This window comes from Podarcis filfolensis, assembly GCF_964270895.1.
Source record: "Podarcis filfolensis genome assembly, chromosome: 2".
Taxonomy (NCBI): domain Eukaryota; kingdom Metazoa; phylum Chordata; class Lepidosauria; order Squamata; family Lacertidae; genus Podarcis; species Podarcis filfolensis.
Window position 1 is genome coordinate 57,578 of NC_139605.1, and position 15,946 is coordinate 73,523.

A 15,946-nucleotide genomic window follows, 5' to 3' on the forward strand; every position below is an offset into this window, starting at 1 on the left:
CCCATTTAGGGGGGCCGGCAGAAGAGGGACGTCGCATCATTCCCGAAACCTGATCTTGGCGCAGCTGCTTCGCGGGTCCAGTTTCAAGAGATCAGGGCAGTTTGCAGGCCGAAGCCTGCCTGGCAGAGACCCCTCCCCGGACCCCCACCTCCTGCCCCCGGGACAGATTCAGACCACACCACCTTGGCTCTCTCCCCACCAGGCAGGGGCGGAGAGGTGTTTATTTCTGCTCTCCTCCTAAAACCACCTTCTTGGCCGTGGGGCGCCCCCCAGCCCCTCCGCTTCACTCTGGGACAGTCTCCTCGACCCACTGCAGGTAGGGAGGGTTCCCCTGTTGGATGGGGACAGCGATCACCTCTGCCACTTCGTAAGGGTGCACCGACCTGCAGGGGCAGAAAAGGGGGCGTCACCTCACAGCGGGGCTGGAGTGGGGGTCCTTCAATGTGTGTCCCCCCCCAGCCATCCTCACCCCCAGGCGACTCACCGGACAAACTCTGCGAGGGCCGAGGCACGAGAGCTGCGCGTCTTGATCATCTGTTGGGGGGAGAGGCATGATCTGAATGCAAAGTGTTCATCGACTGGAAGTGTCGCCCAATGGTTAGAGGGGATGCTCTGAGCAGCCTCCCAACGTATTCTGGGCTGCTTCTACCCCCTCCTGGCCTGGGGGGGCGCCAAGCCAGAAATCCCTCCCAGGTGCCCAACACAGCACCTCCTTAATGGGTGGCTGCCCTGCCCCCCAGCACAGTGGAGCAGTCCAGGGACCAGGCGGTGCAGCTGGGCGTTTGGAGGCCGCTTTCCCCCTCGCCTCTGTGGACCTATAGGGAGGGGGGCAGGAGGGGGCCGAGGGACTCACCAGCAGCACCTCCGAGTCCTCCTCAATCTTGCCCTTCCACTCGTAGCTGCAAGAGAGACGGAGAGATGGGGAGGCAGCAGTGGGGCAGTGGTTAGAGCATCAGGCGAGGGAGCTTGGGAGCCCCTTCTTGGCCGTGGCCTGCCTCACAGGGCCGTTGTGAGGGGCAGCAGAACCACATATGGCACCCAGGAAGGAAGGGTGGGCCATGCAGAGATGTGATGAAATAAAAAGAGGGTGTGGCTTGTGATGCCCCCCAGGAAGGGGGGGAGCCCTTTTGCCGGTCCGGGCCCAGCCCCACCCCCTTGCAGAGCTCCTGGTGGGAATAATTGAAATGTATATAATAATAAAAATGTATGTAAATATAATAACGAAATGAAATTGCACAGGAAGGAAACCCCCAAAATCCTGGAAGGGACCCCAGGGGCCATCTAGTCCAGCCCCAACCCTCAGCCTGGGTTTGGGGAGGTGGGTGGGTGGTGTACCCCTGCCCCCCTTCTCTGGGGTGCTCTGCCGCCCCGCAGCCCCACCTTGGCCCAGGCCTGAGCTGGGCGGAAGGTTGGCCCTCCTCACTCACATGGAGGTGATCTGGGGGACGATGTTGACGCAGGCTGCCAGCTTCTTCTCCACGACGGCCCTGCGGGGTGAGCAGACGGAGGGAGAGAGAGACCCTCAGGGCCGGCCAGAGCCCCCCCCTCGCCAAGGCGGAAGGAGGGGGGCAGCAGATGAGAGAGGGACCCCCGGGGGTCATCCATCCCAACCCCCCAGGCGGGGCTCACCTGGCAATCTCCTTGGCGACGGTCTGGTTGGGGCAAGTGACGAAGGCGGCCGAGAGGGTCCCGGGGACGTAGGGGCCCCCGGCGGAGGCGGCCATGGAGGAGAAGAGCTGGCAGGCCGTGCGCAGCAGAGGGAGCATCAGCAGTGCCAGCAGAAGGACCTGGGGGAGGAAAGTGGGGGGCTTGGCAGGGACCCCATTACCCCCCAGGCGTGCACTGAGCCAGACAGCAGCCCCCCAGCCAGGCCGGCTTTCTGCCCCCTAGAAGGCGGCGATGGGGGGCATGGGGTGTCTGGGGGGCCCCACTCCAGCTACTTACACAGCAGGCGCCTCGGGCCATCTGCGCTCGGCTGCTCCGGCCTGGCATGGGGGCGGGGGGGGGGCGCAAGGGGGTCTCCCCGAGCCCTCCCCTCGAGGGACGTGCCTGGACCCCGCCCCCGCCCCTTTCCCGGGGGCGCAGGCAGCCACTCAACCGGGGCCGCGTCCCGCCGCCGCCTTCACCGGTGGAACTCCCGCCTGCAGAGAAGGGGGCGCGGATCAGGGTTGGGGGGCTGCTTGCAGTGGGTTAGGGGGCCCCCCGGCTCTCTCTCCCCCTACCTGCACTCCGTCGCGTCCGCACCACGTGAGCACGAGCCCCGCCCCGCTCTCGCCCGGCCCTCTGACGTCATCGCCCCGCCCACGAACGTCATTTTCGACGCATCCGCCAGGTGGGAATGCGGCCGGTGAAGCGCGCGCATGCCCAGTCCGGTCCTCCCTTTGCCCTGTCTCCTGCGCGGCCGGCCTGGGAGGTCTTCCAGCGTCGCCCCAAATGCGGCTGCCCCCCCCACAAAAAAAACATTATTATGGTTCTGCTCTGACCTTTCAAGGCCGCAGAAGCTGCTGGAAAGGAATGGGGGGGGCAGAGGGGCCTCATTTTTCATAATAATTCGAGGTCAAGGAGATAAATACTTATAGCTTAGGGCCCCACTCTCATGGGCCCCCTAAAAGACCAAAGGGGGGGGCAAACGAGGCACATTTCCAAAATATAAGATAAAAAACAAATAAAATAAAAACTACGTACAGCAACAGTGTTTTGTGCTGCGTCAGCTCCTAATTTGTTATGTGCAAATGGCTTTAAGATACCTCTTAGGTCCATAAATTAGCATATAGCATATATTCAACACAAAACAGTGACAGTTTGTTGTTGACAAAGGACAGCTGGACATATCAAGGGCCCCACAACCTTCAGGAGCTTAGGTAAAGGTAAAGGGACCCCTGACCGTTAGGTCCAGTCGTGGCCGACTCTGGGGTTGCGGCGCTCATCTCGCTTTACTGGCCAAGGGAGCCGGTGTACAGCTTCCGGGTCATGTGGCCAGCATGACGAAGCCGCTTCTGGCGAACCAGAGCAGCGCATGGAAACGCCGTTTACCTTCCCGCCAGAGCAGTACCTAATTATCTACTTGCACTTTGACGTGCTTTCGAACTGCTAGGTCGGCAGGAGTAGGGACCGAGCAACGGGAGCTCACCCCGCCGCAGGGATTTGAACCGCCGACCTTCTGATCGGCAAGTCCTAGGCTCTGTGGTTTAACCCACAGCACCACCTGCATCCCATCGACAAAGGACAGCTGGACATATAAAGGGCCCCACGACCTTCAGGAGCTTAGGGCCTCATCAAACCTAAATCCGGCTCTGGTTTGATGTTATGTTATTTCATATATTGGAACAGGGTGTTATAGGAATTCTAAGGTCTTGTATATAAGCAATAAATGTTCATAAATTTACAAGGCAAACACATAAGTATATAAATCACGTGTCTGAAATAGTACAGGGGAGCAATCCTGAATCCATTTTTACTCTTCCTGTAACCTCAAATATTCTTTTTCGCTTACAAATCCTGTCTTTAGGGCATATTTGTGTATGAACAGAGTGAGCCTGTGACCTGGATTCAGGAACTAAAGTATTAACCATCACAAAAGAATGGCCAGGCTGCCCAGGTAAAGCAATCAGTGACCGTTGTCAGGTATCCTGCCAGGCAGGATTTCTGCTGGAGACTGTCTCCTTCTGTAATCTATGTATGATTTTTTTTTTGGAGGGGGGTCTCTGGCTATATAGGGTGGGCAACTTCAAAAGTCTATATAAGGGGAATGGGGGACCCTGTTGCAACAGTTTAATAAAGATCAGGCTTACTAGCTGCTTTGCTTTTCAATATTCTCTGGTTGGCCTCTGTTATTTTCTCTTAGAGAACCTACATAAGGACTCTATGCAGGCTCTTGGATACCCCATCAGGGAAAAATAATAATAATCAGATGTCAAGGAGATAAATTACACTACAGTTCTCAAACGTCTTGGTTCCCAAACACTGAAAACCCAGAAGTAAGTATTCCAGTTTTTGAACGTTTTTTGGAAGCTGAATGTCCGATGCGGCTGTCGGCTATTGTTTCCAGGGCACCTGCACCAATCAGAAGCTGCACCTTGGTTTTCAAACATTTCATAAGTCAAACGGACTTCTGGAACGGATTAGGTTCGAGAACCAAGGTACTACTGCATTTGGTGCTCTTGCTTTTGCTATTGCTTTTGCGTTTTTGTTTTTGAGGCTTTTCCAGTTAATTTGTTTTTGTGACAGTGTGGAACCCAGTTTAGCTACTGGGTTTGATTGTGTGCCTGCGGAAATGGATAAAAGCCCCCCATCCAAACAATTACTATCATCAGTGCAGGTAAGAAAGAAAAATGATTTTAATTTTTATCATCTAAAATACTGTCTTATTTATTTTATGGTACAGTACATTGATTATTGAGACGCGGGTGGCACTGTGGGTTACACCACAGAGCCTAGGACTTGCCGATCAGAAGGTCGGCGGTTCGAATCCCCGCTGTATGCCGGCTCCCTCGGCCAATAAAGTGACATAAGTGCCACAACCCCAGAGTCGGCCACGACTGGACCTAATGGTCAGCGGTCCCTCTACCTTAACCTTTTTGCATTGAATATTACTTTCATTTTATGGATCAACGATCTCGTTAGATAGTAAAATTCATGTTAAATCGATGTTTTAGGGGTTGTTTTAAAAAGTCTGGAATAGATTAATCCATTTTGCATTCCTTTCTATGGGAAAGCACACCTTGGATTTGAAACGCTTTGGTTTTGGAACGGAGTTCCGGAACGGATGAAGTTTGAGCACCAAGGTACCACTGTACAACTTTTAGAAGACATCTGAAGGCAGCCCTGTCTAGGGAAGTTCTCCATGTTTGATGTTATGCTATTCCATATCTTGGATACTTTCACTGGAGATGTGAGAACTCAGGACACATTGCCCCCCCTTCTCCCTTCCTCTTGCCAGGGGACCCTTGGAAGGGGGGGCGCAGGATTGAAAGAGGACACCCCATCCCAGCACCCCATCCATCCTCTTGCATTCATTCCTCCACTGTAAGGAAAGCTTCCCCCAATTCTCCTTTTCTTCAGTGGCCATTCGAGCTTTTTAATTTTACTCCCCCCTTTTTTATATTAACATTATTTCCATACACTCCAAACATTTTTCATATATACAGTACTGGGGTTATACAAACCCCCTGGACTTCCCCCCCGTCCGCCCTGGTTTCCATATTCTACCCTCTTTTCTTGCATATTTATCCATTCTATTTCACCTCCTTATTTACTACTTTGGTTCATTTTACTTCATAAATGTTAAATCAATCCTGCATGTTTCTAAGTAACTGCAGTGGTTTCTAAGGTCTTCTGCAATTTTTTTCTCATTCTTGATTAATTTTTTTGTCATCTTGGTGCCTGATCTTCCGGGTCATCTTTAGCATTCGGCATCGTCCATTGTTTTGGTAATCCGCTCTTTTGTTGGGACCTTCTCTTCCTTCCACATCTGGGCTGACAACATTTTTGCAGCTGTTGTCGCATACAGAAACAGTCTTTTTAGGTCTCTTCGTATTTCTTCTCCTGTTAAACCTAGTAAGAAGATTTCTGGGGTTTGTTTTCCCAATTCATTATATATCATTTCCCAGAAGCCCTGGTGTTCTGTACTGAGCTGAATCCTAGATCAATAGGATCCAGAATGCAGCAGTCTGATTGGTCCGCAGGAGCCACCCAATCCAGATCCAGGTGGAAGTGAATCAGTGACCTGATTGGCCTGCAGGAGCAGCCCCGAATTAGCCAATCACGTGGGGCCCATTGTGTAAATAATGTATATACAGCTAGACATTTGGGGAAAAGTTTAATTCATTGCTACTATGAGATAAATAAAGAGCATGAAATTTACACTCGACTCCGAGTATATTTCACCTTTACTACCTTACATGACCACCACATATGGTAAAAGGTACCCTCCCTATCCTTACATTTCCCACATAAGTGAGATGTATTTTTGAACATTTTTGCCAACTTTACTGGAGTCAAATACCAACGGTACATAATTTTCATGTAGTTTTCCTTCGATGCACAACAAGCCGTAAATTTTAAATCCTCTTTCCACAACGTCTGCCGTAATTTAATTGGTAAGTTATAACCTACATCCTTTGCTCACTGTATCATCACTGCTTTTACCTCTTCATCCTTTTACATTCGAGCTTTTTGCGGGGGGGCAGCTTTGCAGGGAGGAGGGGGCCTCTGCTCCTTGCAGGCAGTGTTGGATTAAATACTGTGGGGGCCCCTAGACAGTCGAAATCTCTCACCCCGCCTTGCCAATTATCTCCTAATACTTGACTGTCATTTTCTTTCAAGATCAAATCAATATTATTTTTATTCATTTTCACGGTGCCCCTAAAATAATAATAACAATAATAAATTGTTATTTATACCCCAACCTTCCCGGTTCAGGGTGGCTAACAACAAATTTAAAACACTTAATTGTGATACAAGAAAAAACAGCATAAAATACAGTATAAAAGCATGAATAACAATAAATTCTAAATTCTAAAATCAATTTAGGGAAAAATCCATCCACTAAACATTAGATGATCACCAGGGCTAGCTGGCTGAATTAGTCCTATTTGGGCCAGCAAGGAGACCAGGGGAGAATTAGCTGTGGGATCCCAGAGCGGGTAATCTTCATAAAACGGGGAGGGGGAGGGAAGGGGAATAAAAGATCAGGCTAAGTTCAAATTGAAAGTCAGGCGGAATAGCTCTGTCTTACAGGCCCTGCAGAAGGAGGTTAAATCCTGTAGGCCCTAGTCTTATGGGACAGAGCATTCCACCAGGTGGGAGCCATCACTGAGAAGGCCCTGGCCCTGGTGGAGGATAGTCTGACTTCCTTAGGGCCCGAGACCTCTAAACTATGGTTGTCATGGACCTTAAGGTCCTCTGCGGGGCAGACCAGGAGAGGCGGTCCCGTAAATACGAGGGCCCTAAGCCACAGGTGTGGGGCCCATGGGCTGTTGCCCACTCTGCCTCTCTGGTCATCCGGGATGGCTTGCAGCGGGGCAGGTCTCCCACAGTTTCCTCTGTAGAAGGGAGCATTTCATAGTTTTTGTTTTTTTAGTTTTTGGTTTAAAATAAAAATAGGTATTAAAGAGTCATTCCTGGATGCCAAGATCCTAGTTTGGGCAAGTACTCCTTGGTGAGGATGCCAGATTTAAAATCCTATATTATTGGGTTGTTATTTTTATTCTGATTATATATGTTGTAATCTTTTCTGTGAACCACCCTGAGACCTCCGGGTATAGGGCGGTATATAAACTCTAATAATAATAATGCAAAAGATGCAAAAAAGAATGATGGAAATATAGGCTGTTAGACCTTTAAAATATGCCCTTCTAAGTTGCTTCCCCACTTCCCTTAGCATAGAAAGAGGCGGCATGTTAGGTAAGTTAAAAACGCAGGCAGTGTAATGTAGGTTCCCAAAGGTAAATGTTTCTAAATGATTTGTATAGAAACACAAAGGTGGCTTGCTTAAGCCACACGATCTAAGCTTGGAGCCCCCAGCTTAGACCTCCTTCCTGGAATGGGAAAAGCAGCTTGCTTCCTCCCAAGGTAAGGGAGAGTGGCCTAGCTAAGCCTGGCAGGACAGTTTATGGCATTAACCCCTTCAGGCATTAATTGGAGTTAAGCATGGTGGTTCTATGACGCTGGGTATCCCCCAAGAGTCTTCTTCGTGGAGCTGCTACCTGGCAGGGTCAGATGGGACCTGGCTAGGTGTACCTGGGAACTCATCTACCTGCCAGGACAGTAGAAACACTTTTGGTCTCCTGACTTGTAAGGGAAATGGGTCTCGGCAGATCTGCTCGGCTGCTCTCCTGGCCTGCTTTTAACAGCTGTACCTCAGCCCAGGCCTCTTGGCATCTTTGCAGTATGTGGGCTTCCATTCATGGCTGATTTGGGGGGGGGGGAATATTGTCTCCCAAGACAGACAGATGCCTACAACAGCCACCACAATTATTATTAATTGAATTTGCATACTGTCAGAGCTGCCCAAGGTCCCAGCTCACAAAGGACCAACTAGCTAGCTGCAACTGACCTCCCCTCCGTTGGAGGCGTGGTCAGCCCTGACTCACTCTCTCTCCCCGCTGGAGGAGACGCTGGCCCTGACACATGTGACTCTTCCCCCCCACTACGCTCTGGTGGGGAAACTGGTCCCAATCCCCCACTGCTGCTTTGGGGTTCCCCTCTGGCTCCTTGTTTCTGGTGCGTCCCCCCTGGGACCCCCCTTGCCCTGACTATAGGCGCCCCCTTCTGGGAATCTTCTGATTCACTGGAGAAGCTCATGGAATCTCTCGGGCCACTGTCATACTCCCCTATGCTGCCCTCGGATTCTTCCCCTTCGCTCTCCATTTCCTCTCTCCCCAGTGCTCCTGCTCCTGAGTCCCTGACACATACGTTCCTTCATCTGGAGATCTTCTTCTTTGGCGATCCCTCATAGCCGAGGAAGATTGTCTTCCGTGAACAGGGTCTTAGCAGTGAGTCCGTAAGTGACGTGGAGGCCAATTCTGGATCCCCGCGTCCTTCCACAGTGGGGACAGAGGTTTCTGGGCAGGAGCTGATCACGGGGTGGATTTGCCAAAGCGTGCCTTCCTCTTAGCACGTCTCTCCCTTTCGTCTTAGGCTAGTGTTTCCCAATTGTTGGTGTTTATACTACATTTTTTAAGATTTGCCTTGAGACAGTCTTTAAACCTCTTTTGTTGACAGCCAGCATTACGCTTTCCATTTTTAAGTTCGGCATAGAGTAGTTGCTTTGGAAGACGATCATCAGGCATCCACACAACACGGCCAGTCCAACGAAGTTGATGTTGAAGAATCATTGCTTCAACACTGGTGATCTTTGCTTCTTCCAGGACACTGATATTAGTTCACCTGTCTTCCCAAGTGATGTGTAAAATTTCTCAGAGACACCGTTGATGGAATCTTTTGAGGAGTTGGAGATGGCATTTATACAGGGCAGTTTGCAATATAAAAATACAAAATGAGAACACAAAAGGCATCATGGAACAAGAACAAAAACAAATCAATAATTGAATTAAACTGGCTGGTAATGTAGCCCATCTGGGTTATGTGAGCAGGGGCCCATCCAGTCCAGAGTCCTGGTCTCCCAGTAGCCCACCAGATATTCCAAGGGATAGCCCTTTCTCCTCCATGAAAAGGGCCATGCCAAGTTGGAGGCCATCCCTGCCCCTCAGGAGGGAATTGCATAGTTTAACTCTGCACTGCATGAAGACAGGCTTTCTTTCCTCTGCCCTAACTCTTCCAACATTCAGCTTCGTCGGATGTTTGTGAGCACCTGGGAGATGTGAGCACCTGGCAGCTGGACGTTCTGAGCCCAGGTTGCTCACTCCAACTCCAGAGGCGAAATGCCTTGGGCTGCCTTTCTCAACCACCGTCCCTTGGTGGCTTTCTCAGGGCCTGTGTATTTCTTCATTTCCTCACCTTTCCATCCCACCATCTCATTTTGCTCTATTCCACACAAACGTTATATCCCTATCCCTCCTTATGCCATCATGGAGCCCACCTGGATCCCCCGTCCGGGTCCAGACTGAGTCAGATAATGTTGTTTGGATGGAATATTTGGTTAAAAGGAAAAGTTGAGGTATATATTAAAAAAGTATTCCTGGACGGCTAGATCCAGGTTTGGGGCAGAGCCACTCTTTGGTGAGAGAGCTCCAGCAGATATTATTATTATTATTAAAAATTAAAAATTGTCCACTAGCACCTTAGAGACCAACTAAGTTTTTCCTTGGTATAAGCTTTAATGTGCATGCACACTTCTTCAGTTACCTTAGGGTTAATAATAATAATTTATTATTTATAATAATAATAATTTATTATTTATACCCTGCCCACTCTGGGCGGCATCCAACAAAGATTATAAATATAATAAAACATCAGTCATTATTAAAAATCAGAAAAGACGCAGCAAAGTGTGGAAATATAGACTCTTAGACTTTTAAAATATGCCCTTCCAAGTTGCTTCCAAAGTTGCACTCTTCCCTTAGCACAGAAAGAGGCCAGATGTTTGAAAAGTTTAAAATGGTTTACTTACAAGCTCTTCAAAGGTCAGATTCATGTGTCTTTCCATACAGCAGCAAGAAAACACAGGCAGTGAAAGCGGTGAGTGTTGCTCAATTATTTGTACAAAGATGGCTTATAGAAAGCCAAGCCATCTGAGATCTCTTGACACACTGGAGTTCACATGGTAGAACAATAGGACCGACTTCCTTCCTGCCACAGTGAGAGGAAGTGGCCTAGCTAAGCCTGGCGGGACAGGTTACTCTATGGCATTAACCCCTTCATGCATTGATTAGAATTAAGCATGTGGTTCTATGAGGCTGGCTATCCTGCATAAAAGGTTATTGGTGGCTTGTAGCCACTCTAACATATCTGAATCTCAGTTTCTGAAAATCACAGGTGGGGAGAGTTCCTCTTGAGCTCCAATCCTGCTTGCAGGTTCCCCAGGATGGGCATCTGGTTGGTCATTGTGAGAACAGGAGGTTGGCTGGATTTAGCAGGCCCTTCTTATGTTCTTCACGCAATCACGGAAGATGGAAATTGGGATTCAAAATGACCTTAACAGATTGGAGAACTGGGCCCAAGTTTAAAATGAATTTAAACAGGGACAAATGTCAGGTTCTGCATGTAGGCAGGAAGAACCAGATACACAAATATAGGATGGGGGACACCTGGCTCACTAGCAGTACATGGCAAAAGGATCTAGGGGTCTTTGTGGACCACAAGCTGAACATGAGTCCACAGGGTGATGCAGCAGCAGCAGCAAAAAAAAAAGCAAGATTGGCAGCCAGTGCAGGGGCTTCAGCTGTGGGGGGGGGGGCACGCAGGCTTGCCCATAATATCATAGATGATAGGTAGGTAGATAGATAGATAGATAGATGATAGATAGATAGATATAGATAGTTTTTTTCATCATTTTGTACATTTTAACATAATCATGTCAAACATTAAAGTACAAGGTTCTTTTGAACCTTCGGACCTCCTTCGCTCCCTCCATGTTTAAGATTAAATCTGCTGCATCTTTAATATGATCCATCTATTAAATAACCATAATTGCCATGAATAATTCCACATTAAAATGTCCTTACATGCCTGCCAAAGATTTTAACTGTTTAGAAGTGGTCTTTTAAATAACTTACAAATTCACTCTCCAGTTTTTAGAAAATACTTGATCTTCCTGGTTTCAGATCTTCCCCGTCAGTCTCGCTATCTCCGCATACTCCATCAGTTTCATCTGCCATTATTCTTTTTTTCATACTTCTCCTTCCTTCCATCCCTGGGCTAGAAGCATTCTTGCTGCAGACATAAAAAGGCTTTTATGTTCTCTTGGTAGCTATTCATCTATTATTCCTAATAGAAAGGCTTCTGTTTTTTTAACAAATGTATTTCTAAACAATTATTTAGTTCATTGTATATCATTTCCCAGAAAGCCTTTACCAATGTACATGTCCACCACATATGGTAAAAAAAAGACCCTCCTTCTCTTTACATTTCCAAGACAGTTTTGAACTGTCATGGATTTCTGAAAAATAAGTCATGTCAGACTAACCTGATCTCGTTTTTTGACAGAATTACAAGCCTGGTAGATGAAGGGAACGCAGTGGATGTAGCCTACCTTGATTTCAGCAAGGCATTTGACAAGGTGCCCCATGATATTCTTGTAAAGAAGCTGGTAAAATGCGGTCTTGACTATGCTACCACTCAGTGGATTTGTAACTGGCTGACTGACTGAACTCAAAGGGTGCTCATCAATGGTTCCTCTTCATCCTGGAGAAGAGTGACTAGTGGGGTGCCACAGGGTTCTGTCTTGGGCCCGGTCTTATTCAACATCTTTATCAACGACTTGGATGATGGACTCAAGGGCATCCTGATCAAATTTGCAGATGACACCAAACTGGGAGGGGTGGCTAACACCCCAGAGGACAGGATCATACTTCAAAACGACCTTGACAGATTAGAGAACTGGGCCAAAACAAACAAGATGAATTTTAACAGGGAGAAATGTAAAGTATTGCACTTGGGCAAAAAAAATGAGAGGCACAAATACAAGATGGGTGACACCTGGCTTGAGAGCAGTACATGTGAAAAGGATCTAGGAGTCTTGGTTGACCACAAACTTGACATGAGCCAACAGTGTGACGCGGCAGCTAAAAAAGCCAGTGCAATTCTGGGCTGCATCAATAGGAGTATAGCATCTAGATCAAGGGAAGTAATAGTGCCACTGTATTCTGCTCTGGTCAGACCTCACCTGGAGTACTGTGTCCAGTTCTGGGCACCACAGTTCAAGAAGGACACTGACAAACTGGAACGTGTCCAGAGGAGGGCAACCAAAATGGTCAAAGGCCTGGAAACGATGCCTTATGAGGAACGGCTAAGGGAGCTGGGCATGTTTACCCTGGAGAAGAGGAGGTTAAGGGGTGATATGATAGCCATGTTCAAATATATAAAAGGATGTCACATAGAGGAGGGAGAAAGGTTGTTTTCTGCTGCTCCAGAGAAGTGGACACGGAGCAATGGTTCCAAACTACAAGAAAGAAGATTCCACCTAAACATTAGGAAGAACTTCCTGACAGTAAGAGCTGTTCGACAGTGGAATTTGCTGCCAAGGAGTGTGGTGGAGTCTCCTTCTTTGGAGGTCTTTAAGCAGAGGCTTGACAACCATATGTCAGGAGTGCTCTGATGGTGTTTCCTGCTTGGCAGGGGGTTGGACTCAATGGCCCTTGTGGTCTCTTCCAACTATGATTCTATGATTCTATGATTCTATGAACTTGTTTTGTACATTTTAGCAATCTTACTCGGTGTTAGATACCAACAATATGTCATTTTCATATAATTTTCTTTCAATAAACAACATGCAGTAAACTTTATTTCTTCTTTCCATAACTTTTCCCAAGATGAAAGTTGAATATAATACCCAAAATCTCTAGTCCAATGTATCACCATTGCCTTAACTTCTTCATTTTTTGTGTACCATTCTAAAAGTAGTTTGTACATTGTATCAAAACCTTTTTTTAAATCAGCCTTAAAAACATCATTTAATTGGTGATACTGTAACCAATCCAGTAACAATTCTCTAATATCTTCAAAATTTATCAATTTTTGTTGGTCTCCTGCCTCTTTTAACAAATCATTATAGGTGGCCCAATCACCTCTCATGTTCAATTTTTTTAACCAAAATTACTTCCAATGGAGAGAGCCACCATGGTGTTCTCCGTTCTAATAAGTTTTCATACCTATCCCATACCTTGTAGATTGATTTTCTTATCAAGTGGTTCAGGAATCCTTTATGTACTTTCGTTTTATCATACCATAAATATATGTGCCACCCAAATCTATTATCATGACCTTCCAGATCTAATAAATCTATATTTTTTAGCAAAATCCATTCCCGCAGCCAGCAAAGGCAGGACGCCTCATAATATAACTTCAAATCTGGCAAGGAGAAGCCCCCTTACCCATAACATCTACATTTTTCTGTAATCCATTTGTCCCCTGGCAGCTCATTCCCGAGGGGGTCATATTTTCTGTGGCTCAAGTGGCTCTTAGAAAGTTCTTCCTAATGTTTAATTGCAATCTGCTTTCCTGGCCCCCCTCCTCTCCAACTTCCAGCCCCTGCCCCTTCCTGCTCACCAAACCTTGATGCCTCTTCAGCTTCCGACGCCTCCTCTTCCCAGTCTGCTCCCAGTGTCCCACCACCAACCCCCGGCTCTGAGCCTTCTTCCCTTGGGGGTTCCCATGGTGCCAGTCCATAACACCCACACATCAGCAGGTCTCCAGCCTCAGCCTTTCTGAGTTAAAATATGACCATCCCTTTGCAGAGTAAAAATGGAAACTTGAGATTAGGCTGCTTGGTGGACTTAGAAGGTTTCAACAATGTATTTGGGTGGCATGCATATCTGTGGTATGATAAGGTCAAAGCACATAAAGCATTTAAAAACCATATTGTCAGGAAAGCATTGTTTAATGTCTGGACAAGATATAAGGACCTACTTGAAAATAAAACCCCAAGGTGGTTGTCACCGATGGAAGCGAAGGCTCAGAAAAAGCTCAATATGGAGGCCAAATCGCCAAAATATTGGGAAATTTTGGAACAAGAGGGAGATAAATTGAAATTGCAGAGCTTTGAAAAACTAAAAAACAAAGTGTGAGATTGGCTTCATTATTATCAAATAATGGAGGCATACAATTTGGACAAGAAAATTGGCTTCCAGGTGGAAAAATCAAAATTGGAAACAGAACTGTTAGATCCCAAAACTAAGACTCTGTCAAGGATGTATAATCTGCTGCTGAAATGGAATACTCAGGATGAAACGGTGAGATCTGCTATGATTAAATGGGCACAAGATGTTGGACACAATATTATGTTGGCTAACTGGGAACAGTTATGGACCACAGGTATGAAGTTTACGGCATGTAATGCCTTAAGAGAGAATATTATGAAAATGATATACAGGTGGTACATGACACCAGTCAAGCTTGCAAAAATATATCATTTGCCTGATAATAAATGCTGGAAATGTAAAGAGACCAAAGGTACATTCTTTCACCTTTGGTGGACGTGCCCAGGGATTAAGGCTTTCTGGGAGATGATCTATAATGAAATGAAAAAGGTATTTAAATATACCTTTCTGAAGAAACCAGAGGCCTTTCTCCTGGGCATGGTCGGCCAATCGGTGTTAAAGAAGGATAGAATTTTTTTTATGTATGCTACAGCAGCAGCAAGAATACTGATCGCAAAGTATTGGAAGACACAAGATCTACCCACCCGGGAAGAATGGCAGATGAAGGTGATGGATTACATGGAACTGGCGGAAATGACTGGCAGAATCCGAGACCAGGGAGAAGAATCGGTAGAAGAAGGTTGGAAGAAATTTAAAGACTATCTACAGAAACATTGTAAAATTAAGGAATGTTAGAAGGATACTGGAATGAAGTTATGTGGTTTTAGCAGTAATGTTATAAAGGAGTATGTAAAAATGGGTTGTTAACAGGTGAGAATGTAAAGTTACAATATATTAAGATAAATTATTAAGATAAAAACAAAGATGGAAAGGATTTGCTGAATTAACTAACTGAACTAGAATACAAAAAAGGGAGGTGTGAGGAGGTCAAGGAAACAAGTAAATGAAAGATAAGATATGGAAAAATTGATTTGTTTTTAATTGTTTTTATTTTTCAGTATTTTGTATTTTTTGTTTTATTATTTTTTCTTATTTTTGTAATTCTTTGAAATTTCAATAAATATTACTTTAAAAAAAGAGAGAGATTAGGCTGCTTTGCTTTAGATATACTTCTCCAGAGTGTCCCAGCACTCTTGGAGTCACCCTCTTTCCCTCCTACAAAAATAGCCAGGTGATAGACTGAGTAGTAAGCAAAAGGAAATATGATTCCTCACATTCAAGTCTTGCTAGGATTCAGCAAAGAACAGTGAAGAGGACAAAGCAGGCAGTGATACTTATAAGTTACTTCCGGGTTAGCGCCATCAGCAATGGCGGAGTTCCTCTGACCGAGAGGAACCCGCTCCGTGAAAATCGGGTCTTGCCGCCGCGGCGAAGGCGGAGACCCTTCAAAAATCCCAGGCGGAGGAAGCCTGGGAACATGGGATTCGGCTGACACCAGGAGCGCCTCCCCTACTCGCAGGGAAACCCCTTTTTCGGGGATCCGAAGCGACGTGGGGTGAGCGGCGCGGTGTTTTGAATCGACCGCTATTTTTACGGAGTGAAGCCGCACAGCCGTTGCCGGAGAGCGCTGACTTTTTCCTGTGGACAATTGGACTCTAAACAAGTACCCGTGAGTAGAACGGAAAATTGGATTAAGAAACATTTTAATTTGGCATGGAAGCGGGAAGGTTCTAAACAGGAAGTCCGCCTTCCGCTTTTGTAAATAGACTGAAGCAAAAATTGTGCAA

The 15,946-nt window shown here is 46.7% G+C and overlaps 1 protein-coding gene across 1 annotated transcript; it reads right to left on the reverse strand.

The window, feature by feature from the left end:
* Nucleotides 1–183: 183 nt before the first annotated feature.
* On the reverse strand, nucleotides 184–2,314 carry CUTA (cutA divalent cation tolerance homolog; the record flags this gene model as incomplete). Its single annotated transcript, XM_083602577.1, is given in 7 exon segments — nucleotides 184–383; nucleotides 485–534; nucleotides 854–899; nucleotides 1,428–1,487; nucleotides 1,630–1,787; nucleotides 2,223–2,264; nucleotides 2,267–2,314. Coding segments are annotated over 7 exon segments (504 nt in total). The 3' UTR covers nucleotides 184–283.
* Between the last annotated feature and the right edge of the window lie 13,632 nt (nucleotides 2,315–15,946).